The sequence below is a fragment of the Sesamum indicum genome, linkage group LG3, assembly GCF_000512975.1.
Source record: "Sesamum indicum cultivar Zhongzhi No. 13 linkage group LG3, S_indicum_v1.0, whole genome shotgun sequence".
NCBI classification, from domain to species: domain Eukaryota; kingdom Viridiplantae; phylum Streptophyta; class Magnoliopsida; order Lamiales; family Pedaliaceae; genus Sesamum; species Sesamum indicum.
The window spans coordinates 6,997,507-7,019,207 of record NC_026147.1 but is presented as its reverse complement, the minus strand read 5'-3'; the positions used below and the strand labels follow the sequence as shown (position 1 = coordinate 7,019,207).

At 34.3% G+C, this 21,701-nt stretch overlaps 1 protein-coding gene across 1 annotated transcript; it reads right to left on the bottom strand.

Annotated features, from left to right (window-relative positions):
- Positions 5,766 to 11,892, bottom strand: LOC105157588 (probable polygalacturonase At3g15720). The gene is made up of 10 exons (XM_011074001.2): positions 11,811 to 11,892; positions 11,532 to 11,657; positions 11,147 to 11,290; positions 10,240 to 10,410; positions 9,180 to 9,203; positions 8,839 to 9,046; positions 8,303 to 8,384; positions 7,808 to 7,913; positions 7,568 to 7,684; positions 5,766 to 6,094 (listed from the first exon to the last, which is right to left on the bottom strand). The coding sequence occupies exons 1-10, from the start codon at positions 11,826 to 11,828 to the stop codon at positions 5,864 to 5,866; spliced, it is 1,227 nt and encodes a 408-aa protein (XP_011072303.2). The 5' UTR covers positions 11,829 to 11,892; the 3' UTR covers positions 5,766 to 5,863.

The window sequence follows — 21,701 nt, the reverse complement described above, 5'->3', positions numbered from 1 at the left end:
AGGTTACGAAAAAATTAATTCTTGTGTAAACTATTGCGTATTGTATTACAAAGAGAACAAGGGCCTTCAAGAATGCCTTATATGTTATCATCCTCGATATAAGTCAATCAAGGAAGGATCATGAAAAAAAGTACCTTTCAAGGTGTTGCGTTATTTGCCTTTGATACCTAGGTTTAAAAGGTTATATGCATCTAACTACACCTGTGAGCATATGACATAGCATGCAAATAATCATTGCAACTAGGAAAGTATGGCACATCCATCTCATGGAGAGACATGGAAACATTGATCGCACTCATCCATCATTTGCCTCAGATGCACGAAATGTGCGGCTTGGGTTATGCACAGATGGTTTCAGTCCATTTGAGAATTCTAGTACTCCTTACAGTTGTTGGTCTGTTATTATTGTTGTATATAATCTTCTTCCATGGATGTGCATGCAAAGTCCTTTCTTTTTCCTGAATATGGTTATACTCGGGCCCAAAAAGTCCAGGAAAAAATCTTGATATATTTTTACGCCCATTAATAGACGAGTTGAAAATATTGTGGACAATTGGGGTGTAAACTTGTGACGTGTGCAAAAAATAAAATTTCAACATGAGAGCTGCTCTTTTATGGACGATTAGTGATTTTCCTACAAATGCGATGGTATCTGGATGGAGCACTCATGGGTTGTTGGCATGTCTTTATTGTATGGAAAGGACAAAATCTTTCAGATTTCGTTATGGAAGGAAGGCATGTTGGTTTGATTGTCATTGTCAGTTTTTACCTCCTGACCATCCTTATAGAAGACAAGCCTAAAAGTTTCGGAAGAAAAAATGTGAAAATAATTCTCCACCTATGCGCTTAACTGGAGAAGACATGCGACAAAGGGTGGATGAGCTTCCTGAAACCATCTTTGAAAAACCACCAGGTGGTACACACCCAATTGATGGATTTGGCAGGACACATAATGTGGTTAAAAGGAGCATATTCTGGGAGTTACCATGTTGGCACACAAATCTTATCCAGATGATGTCATGCATATCGAAAAAAACGTTTTTGATAATATCTTTAACACCATTATGGACGTTAAAGATAAAACAAAAGATAATGTCAGATCTCGAAAAGATTTGGAGTTGTATTGTAGTCGTACTGAGATGCATTTGTTTGAAGATGCAAATGGAAAAATCTACAAACCCAAGGCACCATATACTTTAATTAAAGCACAGAAGAAAGAATTGTACTCTTGGGTAAAATCATTAAAGTTACCTGATGGATATTCCTCAAACATTGCTCGTTGTGTGAATGAAGAAGAATGCAAATTTTATGGAATGAAGAGTCATGACTGTCATGTGTTCATGCAAAAATTACTCTCAATTGCATTTAGAGATCTACTACCGAAACCTATTTGGGAAGCACTGACTGAACTCAGCAGTTTCTTTAAGGATCTATGCGCAACTATATTGCATGTGGAGCACATGCAAAAACTTGAGAAGAACATTGTTGAGATATTGTGTTAGTTTGAGAAAAATTTTCCCCAAGCTTCTTTGATTCTATGGAACATCTACCAGTTCACCTTGCGTATGAAGCTAAGGTTGGTGGACCTGTACAGTATCGATGGATGTATCCATTTGAGAGGTAATTTTTTTAAGTTCAATTATCTTATATAATTAGAAAATATAAGTTATCTTGTGTAAATTAAAAGTTTAACAAATTTTAGGTTTCTATACCATTTGAAGAAAAAGGTTGGAAATCGAGCTCAAGTTGAAGCATCAATTGTTGAAGCGTATATGATTGAAGAAGTCTCAACATTTTGCTCTTCATATTTTGAACATGTGAAATCCAGATTAAATTAGGTTCCACGAAATGATGATGGAGGAATGATAGATTCTTGTGAAAGTCTATTTTCTACATATCCTGGACGACCACTTGGTTTTAGAATTGCAGTTAGATATCTGGATGAGGATGAGATGAAGGTTGCATATAGATATGTCTTGATGAATTATGAGAAGATCGACCCATTTCTGCAGTGAGTGATCTTCCTCATGCATTATGTCCTCACAAATGTTTCGATTGACTTGTGGCTATAATTAACATATGATCATCACAAATTCTGTAGAAAATTTGATGAAGAACATAGAAAACAATTTTCTAGAATAACTAACATGGAACTTGAAACATTGCGGGACACAGATTTTTCTCGGTGGCTACTTGCTCATGTAAGTAATAGATTACTTTCTAACTATGTATATATTAGCAAATTCAAAATTATGTTATCCTATAAATTATTTTTTTTCTTAGATTCGAGATACCCGTAACGAAGTTGACGACCTCATAAGAAAGTTGGCTCATGGCCCCTGTCGACGTGTTTCTTGCTATAAAGGGTACTTTATGAATGAATTCAAATTCCACACTTTGGAATATGGGCATTCTAAAGCAACATCAAATTATGGTGTATGTGTTTTGGGGAGTACCTACAATGAATATGAAGTGGATTATTATAGAATTCTGGAAGAAGTTATAAAATTGGAGTGTTATGGGATAAGACGTGGGGTTGTCTTATTTAAGTGTCATTAGTACCACACTTCTGATAAAGGGCTTAAGTGGCACACATCGGGTCTTATGGAAATTAACCATAAATTGAAATTAAAATCAAATGACCCTTTTATATTGGCTTCCCAAGCACAACAAGCACAAACTTTCCGAGCATCAAAATAGAGAGGCGTGATTGGTGGGCAGTATGCAAAGTAAAGACTACTGGTAAATTTGACGTCCCATTAGCTGAAGGACAAGACAAGAATATATTGAACAAAGAATCGATATTGCTTTTCAAGAGGATGAGACATCTGACCCACATCAAATTTTGAATGAAACTGATCGAGATGAGATCAATATTGTTTCGGACGATGTGGTAGAAGAAGTAGATGCAAATGAATTTGAAGGACTTTAACATGGTGTAGATTTCAATGAAGTCATAATAGAGGATGAAGATCATTGGGAAGGAGAAGAATTCGAACCAGAAGATGATGAGCAAGTAGAAGAAAATGTTTTAAATGAAAATGATGAGGAATAGACATTGTTCGTGTAATTTTATTTATTTAATTATTTCATTCTATCGTTTTATATGCATTTTATATCAGCATTGTTCTTCATAGTAATCTCAATCTTAGAACTTAATAGTTTTTTTGTTTCTCTTCGACACAGGATGGTGACTAGAGGACGAGCCAGCAGACGTGCACGAGGGCGGGGCCGGGGGCGGGGTAGAAATTTGCAACTTCGAGATGAGAACGAGGAGTTAGTGGGAGATCACTTATCACAACCTGAAGATACTCCAAGTTCTAATCCTAGTGAAGAGGTGCGTGGACAAAGTATCTAATCTTGTATTCTTCCAAGAGGTTCGAACAGTGAGACGCAAGTAAGACAATTTTTCACTTTCGTTTTTTTTATATTATTTATTATGCATTAGATAATTTCTAATATGGTTTGTTTTTTTGTTATAGGTTGGTGAAACAATACCTTCAAGATCTGAAAATGAACAAAATACAGGACAAAGTGAAGGTATTGTATCACATGGATGTCGACGGGGACCCAATAGTGGAACTCAGATCCCAGACTATCAATGTAAAAGGACAAAAGTGACAGTAGTGAACAATCGGTAAGTTCAAAGCTTCTAAAATTGAGCTTAATATAGTCATAAATAATGTTAGCTCCATTTCTTAATTTTATATATTTTTTAATTTATTCTGTCAAAATAGATTTATTGAAAAAGGTGTTACATGAAACCTTACAAATAATATTAAGGGCATTTTCACTGAAGCATGGCCAAGATGGCACACAGTGCGAAAAGCATGTAAAGATTTGTTGTGAGAGAACTTCAAGATAATAAATACTATATATATTTAATTCAATTTATTCATTGCTAAATTATATAGACATATTTTATAATTATTTAATGTGATTTACTATTTTGAAATGTGATAGTTGAGGTATTGGTGGGATAATCTAACCGACGAGGAAATGAGGAAGGTGTGGAATGAAAATGCGAGTGATCGATTCAAAGAAATGATGTATAAAGCTAAGCAAAAGGCACTAAATGATGCTCACAAACAATTAGGTAGAGAACCAGAGATGAGTGATATGATTGATAGAGGTCCTTATTGGTTGAATAATCAATTATGTAATGATCTAGTTCAGAAGTATTGAGTCTCAGAAGATTATTTAGGAAAATGTCAAACTGGCCGAAAAAATCGTTTGACTAAAAAAGATGGTTCGATAACAAAACACACTGGTGATTCTATTCCTGTAGGGGCACATAGGCAAAAAATGGTAAGTTTTAAGTATAAAGTTTTTAGATATCTTTTATGCAATTTATTGACATGTGAATTAATATTGTTTTGTACACTATAGGAAAAAGAACTTGGTAGAGAAGTGACTGATCTTGAGCTATTTCAAAGATGCCATAGAAAAAATAAAGGAATTGGGGAGTTCATCGACAACAAATTCAAAAGAATTAGTGTAAGTATAATTTGTCATTGATTTAAATATTGGTTAGTATATATGTTGAGAAATTTTGTTAGACTTTTATTACATAATTGTTCCTTTGTTTCTAATGTACTTGAACAGGAAGAATACCTTGCAAAAACGGGTTGTACTGATGTTTCTTTACAGTCTTCATTCGATATCTCAACTTGGTATGATATCACTGGAGGTCCTTCTAAAGGACACTTATATGGATTTGGATGTAGCTCCTCATCTACAAGTTCAAGTTCAGTCAGTTCTACTCTTAAAGCATCTGACCAGAAGATTAATGAGTTAACAAAAGCTGTGGAGGAATTTTCAAAACGAGAAGAAGAAAATAAAAAATTGCTTGAAATTGCTCTTGAAGAAGTTCGAAAGAGGGAGGAAGAGGCTCGAAAGAGGGACGAAGAGGGAGGCAGACCTACAAGAATTAGTTCGAAAATTACTTCAAAATGTGGAAAACACAAACCATCAATTTGCTGGTGGGTTGGGACAGTAGGCAACAACATTCCAGGAAAGATAATTAGTTTATTTTTCTGTTGGTTGTTTATGACTTAGTGTATGTTGATTTGGGTTATACTTTGACTTATGTTTGTTGACTTGGGAGTAAAGACATTGATATTATTTGGTAGTATTTGGATGATGACATCAATTATATTAGTGTTGTTGTATTATGAGTATCTTTTTTGTTAATATTTGTTGTTCTTGTTTGGAAAATTCATATTTTGGTATTGATAGAATGTATTTGATGGTATAATGACCAGGATATTAATTTGGGTACAGAAATAAAAAACTCTGCCAAAAAAAAACCAAAAAGAATTAGAGACAGAAAATTTTCAAAATTTAGAGGCCGAATCAGAGACGGATTAGAGACGAAAATTTGTAAGGTTTTAGAGACGGAATATTTTTTGCATTTCGGAAATTAACAAACAAATATTTTACCTTTAGAGATGGATTAGAGATGAAAAATTCTTTTTTTATCGACGGAATCAGAGACGGATTACCTATGAAAATCAGAGACGGATTACAGTTAAATTTTCTTCTTTTTTGTGGACAGAATAAGCGACCGAATTTTCAGTCTTAGAATTAGCGACGGGGCTTTCCGCCACGGACTTCGGCGATGGATTTTTCCGTCTCTAATTTGTTTTAGAGACGGAAATCCTACTTTCAGAGACGAAAATTTCCGTCTCTGATACTCTGTTTTCTTGTAGTGTATATTTCATCACTCCGAAAATCATATTATTGTCAATAAATAAATAAATAAATATTCATATGAATATTAAACAATATATACGGATCAATCACAAGTTTACATCATAAAATGACATAAATTATTCTTAAAAAACGAAAAAATAAGTAAATTCTAATGGCGAAGGCAGTTGACAGCAGGCTTAGTATGGGTAGCTTGTCCGCGAGCATTGAAACAACTGGAGTACACTTTCTTTCCTGGAGTTGAGGGTTTTATGTAAACTCTGTCGAGTTTAATGTTGTTGCATGCTACACTTTGGCTGCAACTCAAATTTATAACGTTCTCTGCAACTGATGTCCCGCTTATTGCAGTGAACGATACGTCGCTTACAGCAACAGCCGATGTCTGAAATTTTTTTTAAAATATTTTAAATAGTATTATATCTCATATTGCACTGTATGAACATCATATATACAAAGTCCATGTAATTTTGTGTATTTAAAAAAATATTTTGTACACGTGACATGACATGCACATATAAATCAAATAAAATGCAAAATGTAATATTGACCTACAATTAAAAAATAAAGAAAATGCAGACTACCAAGCATACTGAGCGAACACAATTTTTCTTCTACAAGGTAGAAAACATACATATTCGTAAAATAGGGGAAATAATTAACATTTTTTGACTCATAACTTAGAGATTTTCTACTTTTTGGTCTCAATGATTATATAACTCAGTTTTGATCCCATAATTTTATAAAAATAGTACTTTTGGTCCCATGGCATCTTCCCATCAGATATTTAACTAAAAATGCCACGTGGTAGTTGAGTACATGAGACTCAAAGTGCTATTTTTCAAAAGTTAATAGTGATAATCTAATAACCAATTAGACTAACAGCCACTAGCTAAGCACGTGGTATTTTTTGTTAAAATATTTAATGAAAATATTCCACAGGACCAAAAGTACAATTTTTTAGAAGTCATGGGGTCAAAAGTGATAATCGCATAACCAATAAAACCAAGAATAAAATAAACCTTAAGTTGTGAGATGAAAAATATTATTTTTCCCGTAAAACATAAACGATACATTGCTTACAGCAACAACCGATGTATGAAAATTTTTTTAAAAACATTCTAATTAGTAATATATCTCTTATTGCACTGTATGAACATTGTATATACAAAATCCATGTAATTTTGTGCATTTAGAAAAATATTTTGATACACGATGACATGACGTGCACATATAAACCAAATGAAATGCAAAATGTAATATTGATCTATAATAATAATAAAAAAACAAATATGCAGACTGCAAAACATATATATACTACAAACACAATTTTTATTCTACAAGGTAGAAAACATAAGTATTTGTAAAATGCGGGAAATAGCAATTTTTCATCTCGTAACTTAGAGTATTTCTACTTTTGGTTTCAATGGTTAAGTAATTCAGTTTTGGTCCCACAACTTTACAAAAATAGTACTTTTTGTCCAATAACACCTTCCCATCAAATATTTAACTAAAAAAGCCACGTGGTAGTCAAGTCTATGAGACCCAAAGTGCTATTTTTCAAAAGTTAATTAGATAAAAAGTGATAATCTCATAACCAATGAGACTAACAGCCACTAGCTAAATACATGGCATTTTCCATTAAAATATTTAACGAAAATTTTCCACAGGACCAAAGTACTGTTTTTTAAGAATTACGGGATCAAAAGTGATAATCGCGTAATCAATAGAACCAAGAATAAAAAAAATATTAAATTGTGAGACGAAAAATATTATTTTTCCCATAAAACATAGACGAACATTGATCATGTCTGAAATTCATTTAATTACCATAATGTTTTTTTTTCGTATTACTTACGTAGTTTTGGCAATTCACTTTGAGTGGGCAATAAAATTGCTCGATTTGAATCGGGTTATCCACTGCCTCAAACTTTATTCCGTCGAATGATATCCTTCTTGCATATCCTTTCCCTCCCTGCACACCAAACAACATATCTAAGTAAAGGTAATATGATTAATTAACAAGAAAACAATCATTTTTTGGTGTAATAATTCAAAGTATTATGTAAAAAACATTGATAGAGAAAATCATTGTTACCTGCAGAGTTTTAATTCTTACTCCAGTTAGTGTCCCTTTCAACGTGCAGTTTCGGACACGTACATTTTCTACAACGTCGTAGCCTCCGCCTCCCAAGGATCCGATGCTAATAACATTAAGGATCATTGTTTTGTTAATTCAGTCACTAAAAAAGTGTAATTATTTCACATGTTAATAAATAAAAATACATTAAATTACACCCAAAACAGAAGAACAGAAGTTGACTATGTACAGATATAGGGAATTCAATAATTAGGGGAAACTCTAATATCAGCAAATTCAATAAATATTAATTATTTTATACAAAATTTATTTGTTCGACGGAAGTAAATCTCCAAGTGTCAAATGTACTTATCTAAACCACAAGGGCGTTACGTGTAATTATACTAAATCTCATATGAGAGGAGTATAAGTATCCGTAAATATAAACACTTATCGTGTAATTAGTGTACAGTTCAAAGAAAAAAAAAAAAAAAAAGGAACAATTAAACCAACCTGATACCATGACCCGGCCCGCATGTTACTCCACTAACATCAATATTTGAAGATCCCGCACTAATTGCAACACAGTCGTCACCTACACAAGTTCACATTTATATACTTTCTGTTTTACACAAAAAATCAATATAAAATAAACAAGTAGTAAGTTAATTATTAATTTAAAAAACATTCCCGCATTTCAAGCCAAGAATTTCAGTGCCAATCAAGTAGTAAGATTGACATTTTACAATTAAGAAATTCATATTCGAACCCTACAAATATATATATTTTTAATTTTTATATTTGAATAAATTAATGTATGATGTAACGACTCTTATCCAACAAAATAGAATTACGTACCATGTTTTTTTTTTAAATAAAAAATTAGAATGTTAGCAAGATCGTATGGAGAAGTTATTTTCACATCACATGATTGTCACATACTCTCCTTTTCCAAAAGACCGGTTATAATATGACAGTTATCCACACGTTTAGTATATAAAATATTGAATGCAGCATGAATTCAATGGTCGTCGGCAGCAACAGAATACCTGTTGCAATGAAAGAGTTACGGATTTGTACAGCTGTAGAGGAGGAGATGTCAATGGCGTCAGTATTAGGGCTGTCCCCGGGGGCGACAATGCGGAGATTAGTGAGAACAGCGTCTTTAGTTGCAGAGATTAAGATATGACTTCCTGGTCCGTTAATTTTGGAAAATCCATCTAGTCTTAAACCGTTGCATCTCCGGAACATCATTCCCTGCTCCAACAAATTAAAAACATATATGTATGTATGAATTATCCTATTATTCATTAATTATAAAGAAATGTTTTGTATGAATAAAAATTAAGAAAATAATTCATATGTAATATTATCATCAATTTTCACTTACAGTTGGTCCCTTGCAATTTTGACCCTGCACATAAAAAATTTAATATGAATTCCATTGTCATAATTAATAGTCCGCTAGTCGAAAATAGTACTGATGTTTGAAACACGTTCGATGTGTATGTTTAATTTAAACTTTGATGATATAATTTGTTTAGTTAAATGAGACAGAAGGAAAATTAAAACAAAATAAATAAATGATCTGAGTTGATAAAATAAATAATTTTAAATGTATATGAATAGAAAATTACTGATATATTCTAATAGTAAATTATTTGTTGTTTGGATAATTTTAAATTCAAAGAATTCGAAATCTTCAACTATAATTTTGAATTGTATTTTGTTAAAAATTAATAGATCTCAAATTCTCTTAATATATAGAGTCATTCAAAATTCTTTTTTTAAATATTTTTTTTTAAAATTCAAATCCATCAATTTAATTTATGGACTTTTTCTTAATAAATAGTATATAAATATATTAAATAAAACAAAGTAAGAAAAAAGGAAAAAAATGCAAGCAACCCTCTTATGATATCACAAATAAATAAATTACCCCCTTATATAAAAATAAATAGCGATTTACCTCTTTGTATTTTTTAAAATATAACATTTTGCCTCCCTATATTTTTTCTAAAGGAAGCAATTTACCTCCCTGTATAAGGAGGTAAATTGTTTCATTTTAAAAGGTATAGGGGGATAAATTTTATATTTTTTTCATAGGGGGATAACATGCACATTTTTAATATAACAGGGGGTAAATTGCTATTCACCCTAAAGGGTGTGAGGAAATTATGATATCACAAATAAATAAATTACCCCCTTATATAAAAATAAATAGCGATTTACCTCTGTGTATTTTTTAAAATATAACATTTTACCTCCCTATATTTTTTTTAAAGGAAACAATTTACCTCCCTGTATAAGGAGATAAATTGCTTCATTTTAAAAAGTATAGGGGGGTAAATTGCTATATTTTTTTCATAGGGAGATAACATGATCATTTTCAATATAACAAGGGGTAAATTGCTATTCACCCTAAAGGGTGTGAGGAAATTGAGGATTACATTAGCTGGGTCATCGAAGCAAGGGCGAGACGGCCACCAGGAGGATCCCTGACCGTCGATGACTCCCTTGCCCTTGACGACAAGTCCGTTGATGTTAGAAAATATGATCCACGCATTTTTCTGATTCCCTCTCCATCCCGTTTTTACAGGGGCCACAATATTTCCTGATACCTGCCAAATTTATATGTGTGTGATTAGGCATATGTATGTCTTCTCTGGGAATTGCTTTCTCGTAATCACGACTGAACATTTGTCCCATGTCTTGGAATTAACATGTCATCACACTCACAACCACCTTGAAAATTGAATTTCCTTTAATAATTTAAAAATTACTTTGGATTAAAAATCCTCATATTCTTTTTTAACTAAGAGAATTTAATCGTTGCAAAATATATTTTTTCAAAATCTGTCGATTCATATTATCTTAATCCAACCAAGATACAAAAATTACACCTAGTCCTTTTTTAATCGAGCACTATAAATTATTTATTGTCAATTATTATCAACTTATACTAAGTAATGAGTACGACACCTGGAGAAAATTAGAATTTTCCTCTATTTCTTTTTCCATGTCACAATCCTAATTTGGCTAAAATTGGCTACGTACACCAGTTAATTCCGACCAAATTTGATCACTCTATTGGCTCAAGTCTTTAAATTGTGCAAAATTATATAAATATCGATATTAATTAAATTATCACCCCATAAATAGGTGTCATGAAAACGATCCTTCACCCAACATACATCACTAATAACGCAATTTAAGCTATATAACGGACTTGGTAAGAATTTATGATTTAAAAAAAAAAAAAGTACACAAATAATTGTTGTTTTTCTTTTTACAAAAAATAGTTTAATGAAGTAATAAAATAAGGGGGTAGAAGTGAGTTAAGAGCAAAGACATTACGAGCATATAAACACGAGAGGACTTGCATGGGCCGTTGAATGTCAGAGGTGACAGTAAGAACGTCTTCTTTTGGGGTACATAAACAACGGGCGTGGCCGGTGTTGCCTGTCCCTGACACGCTGCTCTCCATGCTTTCAAGAATGCCTGCAATTCCACATCAATCTTATTTACTGGGAAAAATTAAGGCTATCTAGTTGAGTATATTTTATGTCGAATTTTATATATTGAAGGATGAAAATAATAGAAATAAACAAATAAGTCAGAACTATGATCCAAAAATGATAAATAAACGGGATATATTTCGATCTAATATTATATTTTTGATAAAATAAAAAAAGTGAGAAATTTGCATATATGATGAAATAATGAAAGCTTAATATAATACTTGGGAATCATCGATTCTTCCATTTCCGACTGCTCCATAACTCATCACATTGAAAATAGTTGTTGCTCCCAGTGAAGAAGAAGCCATGCACAGCACCAACACCATTCTAATTATTACATAATAATCCTGCATGCACACCAAAACCCTCTTTTATTACTATGTGTATAATGTGTGTACTCTCTCTCTCTCTCTCTCTCTCTCTCTCTCTCTCCCCTCACACCAAACACACACACATGTAATGTACGTAGAAATGATGATGATGTAAAGAATGGAACTTACCATTGTAGCAGGCAGCATTGTTATCTTCAAATATATACACTAATTATTACCAGATTTCCGTACACATTAATGATCATATATATATATGTTGTGACATTGAAACAAGGGAAGTTGTATTTATAGCTGGGGTCATGAGTTCGTTCTCAGACCATTGATTTGCTCAAGAAAATGAAGAGGTACCGTAGATCATTAAACGTGTCCCTCACATTATTACATTCATGTTGTTTAACTTTTGGTTAACCTGATCAATACTTTTCTAATGTTCTCGTTTCTTGCAAACTAATCAATTTGACTAATTGTCTCATTCACTATTTTAATTTCCATTCAATTTTATGTTTCTATTTCAAAAATTTTGTAAAGACAATTTTTTTTTTTTTTTTTTGGGTAGGGATAAGATTAGTTGAATTATTCAGTACTATATTAATGGATAAATAACCTTATCAATTTCATCAATAATTTCATAACAATGCAACAAAGACAACTAAGGAAATTCTAACCCAAATCGGATTTGGATAAACCTGAGCCAATTACATGGCGAGTGCAATACATTTGCCGTGTGATTAAGGTACAGTTCAGAAAAAGTGACCAATCACATTATAAGTATATTAAACTTGCTTTATAATTAATTTCGTTCAATTGAATTTGATTTGAATAAGAATTTTGTCACAATTAAACAAGAAAAAAAAAACATGAATTATGCAGAATGAGGTCGAGTTCCAAAGTCCATGTATTTTTAATAGTGCAAATATCATTATTTGTCAAACTAACGTAAAAGCTAACTAAAAGTTAGCTGGTTTTTGGACCAAACTCCAACTTAAAATATTGTTCGCCCCACATGCAAACATATGGCGCGAATCCATAACTGCGTTTTCCCTCGCAAAAGTCGCTGTTCATTACTGAAGATCTTGCACGTTTTTAGGGTACGACCCTCTCATTTCGTTTCTTCCTGCTGTTGTACTCTTATATCTTTGTATAATTACGCTAACTACAAATTAAGCCATTTCATTATTTTCTTCAACTTTTTTTACAAAAGCAATAACTACATCGTAATTTATGATAATAATATTTGGTGTTTTTGTTATTTAACTTTTTAAAGTATCATTTTGGTTCTATAATTTTTTAATTTTTGCAATTTCAGTCATTTCTTTCGCCGGGTTCACTCTTTTTGTAGGTGAGATGAACTGCAGCAAAAAAAAAAATAAAATAAAATTACAAAATTTAAAAAAATATTAATCACACAATGGAAATACTATCTTAAAAAGTTAAAGAATGAAAACACACCTAAGTTAATGAATAAAAATGTGTACGTAGATATCGAAAGCGTAGAATATACGTACGTAGAACCTATCGTGGGGTGGAATCGTACAAGGTCCTTAATGAATGTTGCATCCTTATTCTTGACGACGACTCTAACGTACGTACGTACTTAATTCAGACCACGTCGGTCGATTTGGGTAATAATGTGATCTATGTGCATGTGAGTCTCTGCTCCTTACATAATTTCAGGAACAACTTGGAAAGGAAGGAAGAGTAAGGAGGAGTGGTAGCTGAATCATAAATAATGTGAAAGGAAAGCATGTGATCAATCACTACTTATCCAATAATAATTCTAATTATGTCAGAGTTATATTCTGATGACGTGCACTGCTTAGGTAAGAAAATTTCTTGTCTAAATTTAATTGGTCGAACTAAACTGATCACGGAATAAGTATAATATATTTGTTATGTATGATTGGTCACTTTTTCTAAATTGTACACCAATTACCGACAAGTATATTATATTTGCCATATAATTGATTTAAATTTGATTATGCCAAGTCGGGGGGCTAGTTTCGTGGTAGGGGGAGATATATAAATATATATAGTGTCCTAAATCTTCCAAAATCAAAATGATTATTAATTTAAAGTTTCAGCGTCAACCAATCAAGTATTTAAAATACTATCATCCAAATTTAATTGTATAAATATATATACATAGGGTAACTTACTGCTGCCATACTTGAAGTTTGACATTATTATAAATATTCTTTATTATTTAAAATATTACGGATATTCCCCCCAAATAGAAATAATTATGCAGATCTAATGGAATTAGGCTCATTGATAGATGGACGATTAAATTAGAGAGGTATTTATAATTTTGAAATAATGAATATATATTTATAATTATGTAAATTTCATGAGGAGTGATTGTAATTTACCCTCTATACAGATACTTGTTGGAGCAAATTCTGACTTTAAAAAAGTATTTTTGAGGTGTTTTGGTTGCTAAATTTTACTTAAAAAACTGCTAAATGAAGCATTTTTAAGCTAAAATCTAGAAATATCTTGAAGGTGTTTAATATCTTGATTTCTAGCCACTTTTACTTTTCCATAAATCAATTCAACCTCTTCTGAACTATTTTACCCCAATGGCCCATTACAATAATTTTAATTATCTTTTTTTAATTATTTTTAAAATTGCACATCTAAAGTTGATATTAAAATCTTTAGATAATTTGAATAATTTAACACTAATAAAACATACGTTTCACACATTTTAATATTATAGAAATTTTCTATTTTATTTGCTATACTATCTCCTATTAATTGTTTATATGTCATAGAAAAATATAAAATAAATAGCTATGTTAATTAATAAAAAAAATACTTTTTACCAATCATACAAGTTTTTTTATCACGTATGAATGAAAAAATTTATTTCTTAGATGGAGTATTATTGAATTAAATGTTCAATTTTTCTATTAATATTCAATATTTTAATAATATAAAAGATAAATATTTATAAAATAAATATAAAATATACTAATTGAAATAAAATGTGTTATTTGTTGAGATAAATTATTTATTATTAACAAAAAAAAAGTGCAAATATTAAACCAAAATAGTATCTTTTTAATATATAAGAACAAAATGATCTTTAGTTTGTTCAGCTTATTACAAAAGTACTTTTTCTCCAAATACTAATCAATTTAGTTTTTATCTGTTTTTTACTTCTTTTCTTTATAAAACACTACTCACTTTATATTTTGCTACAATTTTTAAATTTTTTTTTAAAATAAAAATCACTTCTCTAAAAGTATAAGTTTTTGCACATACTCTTAATTTGATCTGCCATTAATTTTTAAAAATTTTAAATTAATTAATTATTTTTAACTCCTTTATTTATCATAATTTTCGTAACTCCTTTTGTTAGTTATTTGCTCATGCATTTTTTCATTTTTCCAACATCATTAAATATATTTATTTGTCAATATATTTTTATAAATCAAAATATGTACACTAACTTATCATTTTAATACATATTTTTTAGGTGATGGAATACAATCACTTGCAGCAGCTCAGTTGCAGTGGTCTGAAGCAGAGTTGCAGTAATTTGAAGACGATGAAATTGAAGACGTTGCAGTTGAACTAATTGACGCAGGGTGAAAAGCGCATTTTGGTAGAAACATTTTATTTGTATTTGTTAGCAGATGCTGACGTGTATATGTGACTCATTTATTCTTCTTAGAATTGGCCCATGTCATCTCCTAGTCAGTTAGTTAGTTAGGAAGCAGTTGTGTTAGTTAAATTGTTGTATTTACATACTGTTCATCGTCCTCATTCTTTTGTAATAGAGATTACAGAGAAATAAAAACTGACTTCATGGGTTTCACTCGTTTCTTCTCATTTTTCTTCCTCTGCTGCATTTTTAACATGGTATCAGAGCCTTCACTATGAAGGACTCTGCATACTGAGATAGTTACATTGATTGATTGCAATACTGACACCGGAATATGGCGGATTCTTCCATGAATTCGAATAACAGAGCAGTTGGAGAGGGAAGCCTTATACATACACCCTTCAGAAAACTCGAGCCTAGTGCTCTCTTCTTCTCCGTTGGATGACAAGAATTTCTTACCATGGAGCCGCTCAGTTTACGTAGCGCTCGGCCCAAAATAAAGCTCGGCTTCATTGACGGAACTTTTTCTAGACCAGCAATTAACTCAGCCACATTCGAACAATGGAGGCGCGTGGATTTGATGGTAATGTCATGGATTTGGAATTCGATTTCGAAGGATATGGTTGAATCGTTCATGTATGTATCGTCTTCGCGTGAACTATGGCTTGAAATCCAAGGTAGATATGGGCGCAGCAATGGCCCTATGATATATTAGATTCAGCGTGAGTTAGGCACAATTTCACAACGAGATTTGTCATTAACAGCTTATGTGACTAAACTGAAGAAAATCTGGAATGAGCTAATGTGTTTGGCAGCGGCACCGAAATGTACTTGTGGAGGTTGCAGTTGTGGTGTCAACAAAGGCATAGCAGAAAGAGACGAGAACACTCAGCTAATGCAATTCCTAATGGGATTACATGAGAGCTTCGACAATGGAAGGAGTCAGATCCTTATGCATGATCCATTACCAGACCTTGAACGAGCTTTCTCTATGATTTTTACAGTGGAGAAACTACGAGCAGTACACACAGATTTGGAAGACAGTTCATGGCACATGGCTTATCAGTTAATGTTGAAAGATGGAAGAAAGGAACAGAGTGATAAATCTATCAGCAGAAAGAAGCCTTTTGTAGACAGAAGACGCTTAGTTTGTTCCCATTGTCAGAAGCCTGGGCACACACTTAACAACTGCTTTCAGATCCATGGGATACCGGAGTGGTATAAGACCATGCATGATGCTAAGAAGAAAGGAAATGAGAATCACAATTTTGCAGCTACAGCAGTAGAAGAGAAAGGAAACAGCGGAGATGGCTTACCCACAAAGAACACGACAGAACTCATGAGTGATTTGATTAAGTTGCTGAAAGGGAATAATTTGCCTGCTGATCCTATTACCACTTATGCGAATTTTACGTGTCATGATGAAGAAAATTTCGCTGGTAATGTCCCTAACTCTCCTGGAATTGATTTGGATTATTGGATAATTGACACCGGGGCTACTAACCATATATGTGCAAGCCTTGACCTCTTTCACTCTTATTCCAAACCTTTACAACCAAAAGAAATTGTTTTACCTGATGGAACAAAAAAACTGGCCACATACATTGGCATTGCGCATTTGAATAAACATATCACTCTCACACAAGTTCTCTTCATTCCTTCGTTCTCTGTCAACTTACTATCTGTCAGTCATTTGTGCCGTAACAATAATTACAGATTTCAATTCTCTAAAGCTGCTTGTTCTCTGCAGGACCAGGCAACTGAATGAATCCTAGTTGAAGGAATATTGCTCAAGAATCTTTATGTTGTCAAACAACTCAGTTTTCCCTCTTTATTGTCTTGCTCTGTTCGTTGTAATTCAACTGTGAATTCTAAGTCTCAATATAATAGTTTAGCATGGCATTTTAGACTTGGTCATGCTCCTTTGAACATAATAAAATATATTCCTACCTTGCATTCAATTGATCTTGATTGTGATTCTCCTTGTGACGTATGCCACAAAGCTAAGCAAATTAGACTTCCTTTTCATGCTAGTGCATCCATTTCTGCAGCACCTTTCGACCTTGTCTATTTGGACGTGTGGGGGCCTTATAAAACATACACCATATCCAATTGTGCCTATGTGCTAACCATTCTTGATGACTATAGCCGTTCCCTATGGACCTATCTCATTAACCACAAGTCACAAGTTTTTCCTACCCTCAAATCCTTCCTTGCCATGGTACAAAATCAGTTCCACAAATCTGTCAAAGTTCTCAGATCCGATAATGGGTCTGAATTCCTCAATAAAAATGCCAGAGCCTTTGTGATGAATTAGGCATTATCCACCAACCATCTTATACTTATACGCCACAACAAAATGGGCGTGTTGAACGCAAACATAGACATCTTTTGAACGTTGCTAGGGCCCTCCTTTTCCAAGCCTCTTTGCCTTTGAAGTTTTTGGGTGATTCTATTGTCACCGCCACATATCTAATCAATCGAACACCTTCTCCGATTCTACACTGGAAGTCTCCTTTCGAACGTCTACATAACTATCCTCCCACCTATGATCACCTTCGCACTTTCGGTTGTCTCTGCTACGCTACTGATGGCTGTCCCTCTAAATCAAAGTTTCATCGTAGAGCTATCAAATGCATCCTCTTAGGCTATGCCATGTCACAGAAAGCTTACAAATTATTTGATCTTAATAATGAAAGTATCATTTTTTCAAGGGATGTTCAATTCTTTGAATACATTTTTCCTTTTTCAACCTCTATTCCTACTCATGAAATGTGTCCACTACCTCTAGTTCCATCACATTATGATATAATGCAACCTGCATCTTCCCATTATTTTGATTTCTCACTTGTACCACCTAGCATTCCTTTTATTTCTGCATCTTCACCATCTTCTGCAGGTTCACCTGCTTCCAATCCTGCTACATTACCTTTAAGACGGTCTTCCAGAGTTAGCCAGCGACCTTCATGGCTAAATGATTTCGTCTGCTCTATACATAATCCTCATTCATTGCACTCTCCTGCACCGGCATATTTGTCGTTTGTAGCCTCGTTGTCAATTTTGCAGGAACCCAAGTCCTTTTCAGATGCAGTTCAACATCAGGAATGGCGTGAGGCTATGGATGCCGAGATACGAGCTTTGGAACAGAACCACATCGAGACAGTCACATCTTTACCATCTGGTAAACGTGCAATTGGATGTAAATGGGTGTTCAAAACTAAACTTCGGGCTAATGATTCCGTGGAGAGATATAAAGCACGCTTGGTGGCGAAAGGTTTTAACCAGATCGAGGGCGTGGATTACACCGACAGTTTTTCTCTCGTTGTTAAGAATGTCACAGTTCGAGTTTTTCTTGCGGTTGCCGCTGCTCATGGTTGGCCCATTTAACAACTGGACATTAACAATGCTTTTCTTCACGGCTATTTGGAGGACATTTATATGATTCCGCCGGAAGGGTATTCTATTGCTCCTGGTCTTGTGTGTAAATTGGAGCAATCTTCGTACGGGCTCAAGCAGGCCTCCCGTCAATGGAACGTCGAATTCACCCACAAGCTTAAGGCCTATAGTTTCCTTCAATCAGCTGAAGATCATTGTTTGTTCATCAAGCAGACAGTCTCAGGTCCCATGGCATTGTTAGTTTACGTTGATGACATTCTCATTCCTGGCCCTTCAATATCTGATATTCAGTAGGTCAAGCAACATCTTCATGAGCTCTTCACGATCAAAGATATTGGTACAGCTCGTTATTTCCTTGGTTTGGAGATTGCCCGTAGCTCCGACGGTCTTTTTGTGGCGCAGAACAAATATGTCTTGGATATCATACAAGATACAGGGCTATGTCATGCCAAATCTACTTCAACCCCTCTTCCTCATGGCTTGAAACTTGTGGCTTCTTCTGGTGCTCTGCTTTCCAATCCCGATGCTTACCGACGCCTTGTTGGACGCCTTCTTTACTTGGGTTTTACTCATCCCGATATTTCTCACTCAGTGCAGCAGCTTAGTCAGTTCCTTAATCATCCTTGCGAGTCCCATTAGAAGCTGCCTTGCACGTCGTCCTTATCTTAAGGGTTGTCCCTCAAAAGGTCTGTTTTTTCCTTCTCAAAATTCATTTGCTCCGAAGGCTTATTGTGATGCTGATTGGGCGTCTTGCCCAGACTCTCGCTGCTCCCTTATCGGCTTCTGCATTTTTTTAGGTAATGCTTTGGTCTCTTGGAAGACAAAGAAACAGTCCACGGTCTCTCGTTCTACGGCTGAAGTGGAGTATCGCAGTTTGGCTGCGACTGTGTGTGAACTACGTTGGTTGTCTTTCATTCTAGCTGATCTTTCTGTGCCTGCCGTACTTCCCGTTGATCTTTTTTGTGACAACAAAGCCGCCCTACACATTCTTGCGAATCCCGTTTTCCATGAGCGCACGAAGCATATCGAGTTGGATTGCCATTTGGTTCGTGATGCCTACAAGGAGGGGTTTATTTCCCCTTCCTTTGTCCCTAGCTCCCTTCAATTAGCTGATGTCTTTACTAAAGTTTTGCCTCTAAAGTCGTTCTCTAACCTGATATCCAAGTTGGGCCTTGCTGTTTTCTCCCACAATCCCACTTGTGGGGGGGCTGATGGAATACAATCACTTGCAGCAGCTCAGTTGTAGCGGTCTGAAGCAGAGTCGCAGCAGTTTGAAGAAGATGAAGTTGAAGACGTTGCAGTTGAACTAATTGACGCAGGGTGAAAAGCGCATTTTGGTAGAAACGTTTTATTTGTACTTGTTAGCAGATGCTGACGTGTATATGTGACTCATTTATTCTTCTTAGAATTGGCCCATGTCATCTCCTAGTCAGTTAGTTAGTTAGGAAGCAGTTGTGTTAGTTAAATTGTTGTATTTACATACTGTTCATCGTCCTCATTCTTTTGTAAAGAGATTACAGAGAAATGAAAACTGACTTCATGGGTTCCACTCGTTTCTTCTCGTTTTTCTTCCTCTGCTGCATTTTTAACATTAGGTACTTTTATATAATTATTTAATTTTGATTTAGTTTTCAAAATTACGCACATATATAGAAAGTGCCAACTACTTTTTTTTTTGGTAAATGTAATTTTCATAAATAGAAAAAGATATAGTACAACAATTATGAATCAAGTAGTGTTTCCTTCGACATGCCCAAGGAATACGCCACAATCTATAAAGTGCATGTGTACTAATAGAGTTAGCTAAGGTAATGCCAAGTATATGCTGTCTAGCATCCTCCACAATTAAGCTAGCTACAATATACAGGTTCCGCTCAGTATGCTCGAATCGCCTAAGATTTCTCTCTCTCCATATATGGTAGATACACGCACCCAGTAATGCGCGATAGGCCACATTGACGATATGTTTACTCCTCCACTTCCTCGCAGCCCACTCAACATCTGTCATCCAATCTCTATTAGGCCACGAAAAGCGTACAACTCGTATAATAGCGTGAAGGCATTGGCGACTGTATCGGCATTGGAAGAATAGGTGTGTGTGTGTGTGTGTGTCTCCACCTCATCCTCATCATATAATACACATCTACTTAAGTGAGATAACCATGGTTTGTCTGTCGTAGGTAGTTTCTCCAATATAGCAAGTCATAAGATAAACATGTGGTTAGGTATCTTTAAAGCGACCGAAAGTAGTTAAGCCCAATCTACTTTCGGGCCTGGTGGATCAAATAATCCGTATAGAGCTTGGATCGTAGGGATTCCACCGGCAAATCTCCAAATAATTCGATCATTCTCCCCATGAATTGGTGGAAGCGTGTGAGTAATCTCCAAGTACTCTATGTCGGTAATGAGAGGCCACTGCCACTGACCTCCCTGGATGACAGAGCTACGTCTGATGGATTCATGAAGACCAAGGGTGATCGGCCCTCTCGAGAATCTCTCCATAAGAGGACCGAGATGATGCCATGGATCCTTCTAGAGATAAAAGTCACCTCCATCTCCAATATGGTATTCCACCATTGGTCGTAGCCACGTTTGCAGACGGACCAATTTCTTCTAACCCCACGAGCTTCTATGATCAGGGATAGTCCAATTGAAGCATCACGTAGTCGCCCCTAGTATAGCCAATCAACCCAAATGGAAGTCCTATCACACCGGATGACATCACATAATTTTTTGCATATGAGAGCACAGTTCACTGTGCTAATATCCCTCAGCCCTTGTCCTCCCTCAACGAGTGGTTTACAAACCTCCTTCCATGCCACTTTGGCATAACCACTGCTCCCTTTTCCTTTCCATAAGAAAATCCGCAGGCGTTTCTCAATGTTCTTAATAACCTCTTTTAGTAGTATGAATGCTGAAGCCCAGTAAACACTCAGAGCTGTGAGTACAGATTTAATAATTTGCACCCTCCTCGCATATGAGAGTGTCAAGCCCTACCAACCAGCAATACGTTCATCAATTTTTTTCAGTAAAGGTTGACAGTTAGAAAAAGA

Coding starts and splice junctions, on each gene's coding strand:
- LOC105157588 (XM_011074001.2), bottom strand. Junction 9,204..10,239: donor GCTTCGATGACCCAGCTAAT/GTAATCCTCAAT, acceptor TTTTATGTGCAG/GGTCAAAATTGCAAGGGACC. Junction 8,385..8,838: donor TAACTCTTTCATTGCAACAG/GTATTCTGTTGC, acceptor GAACTTGTGTAG/GTGACGACTGTGTTGCAATT.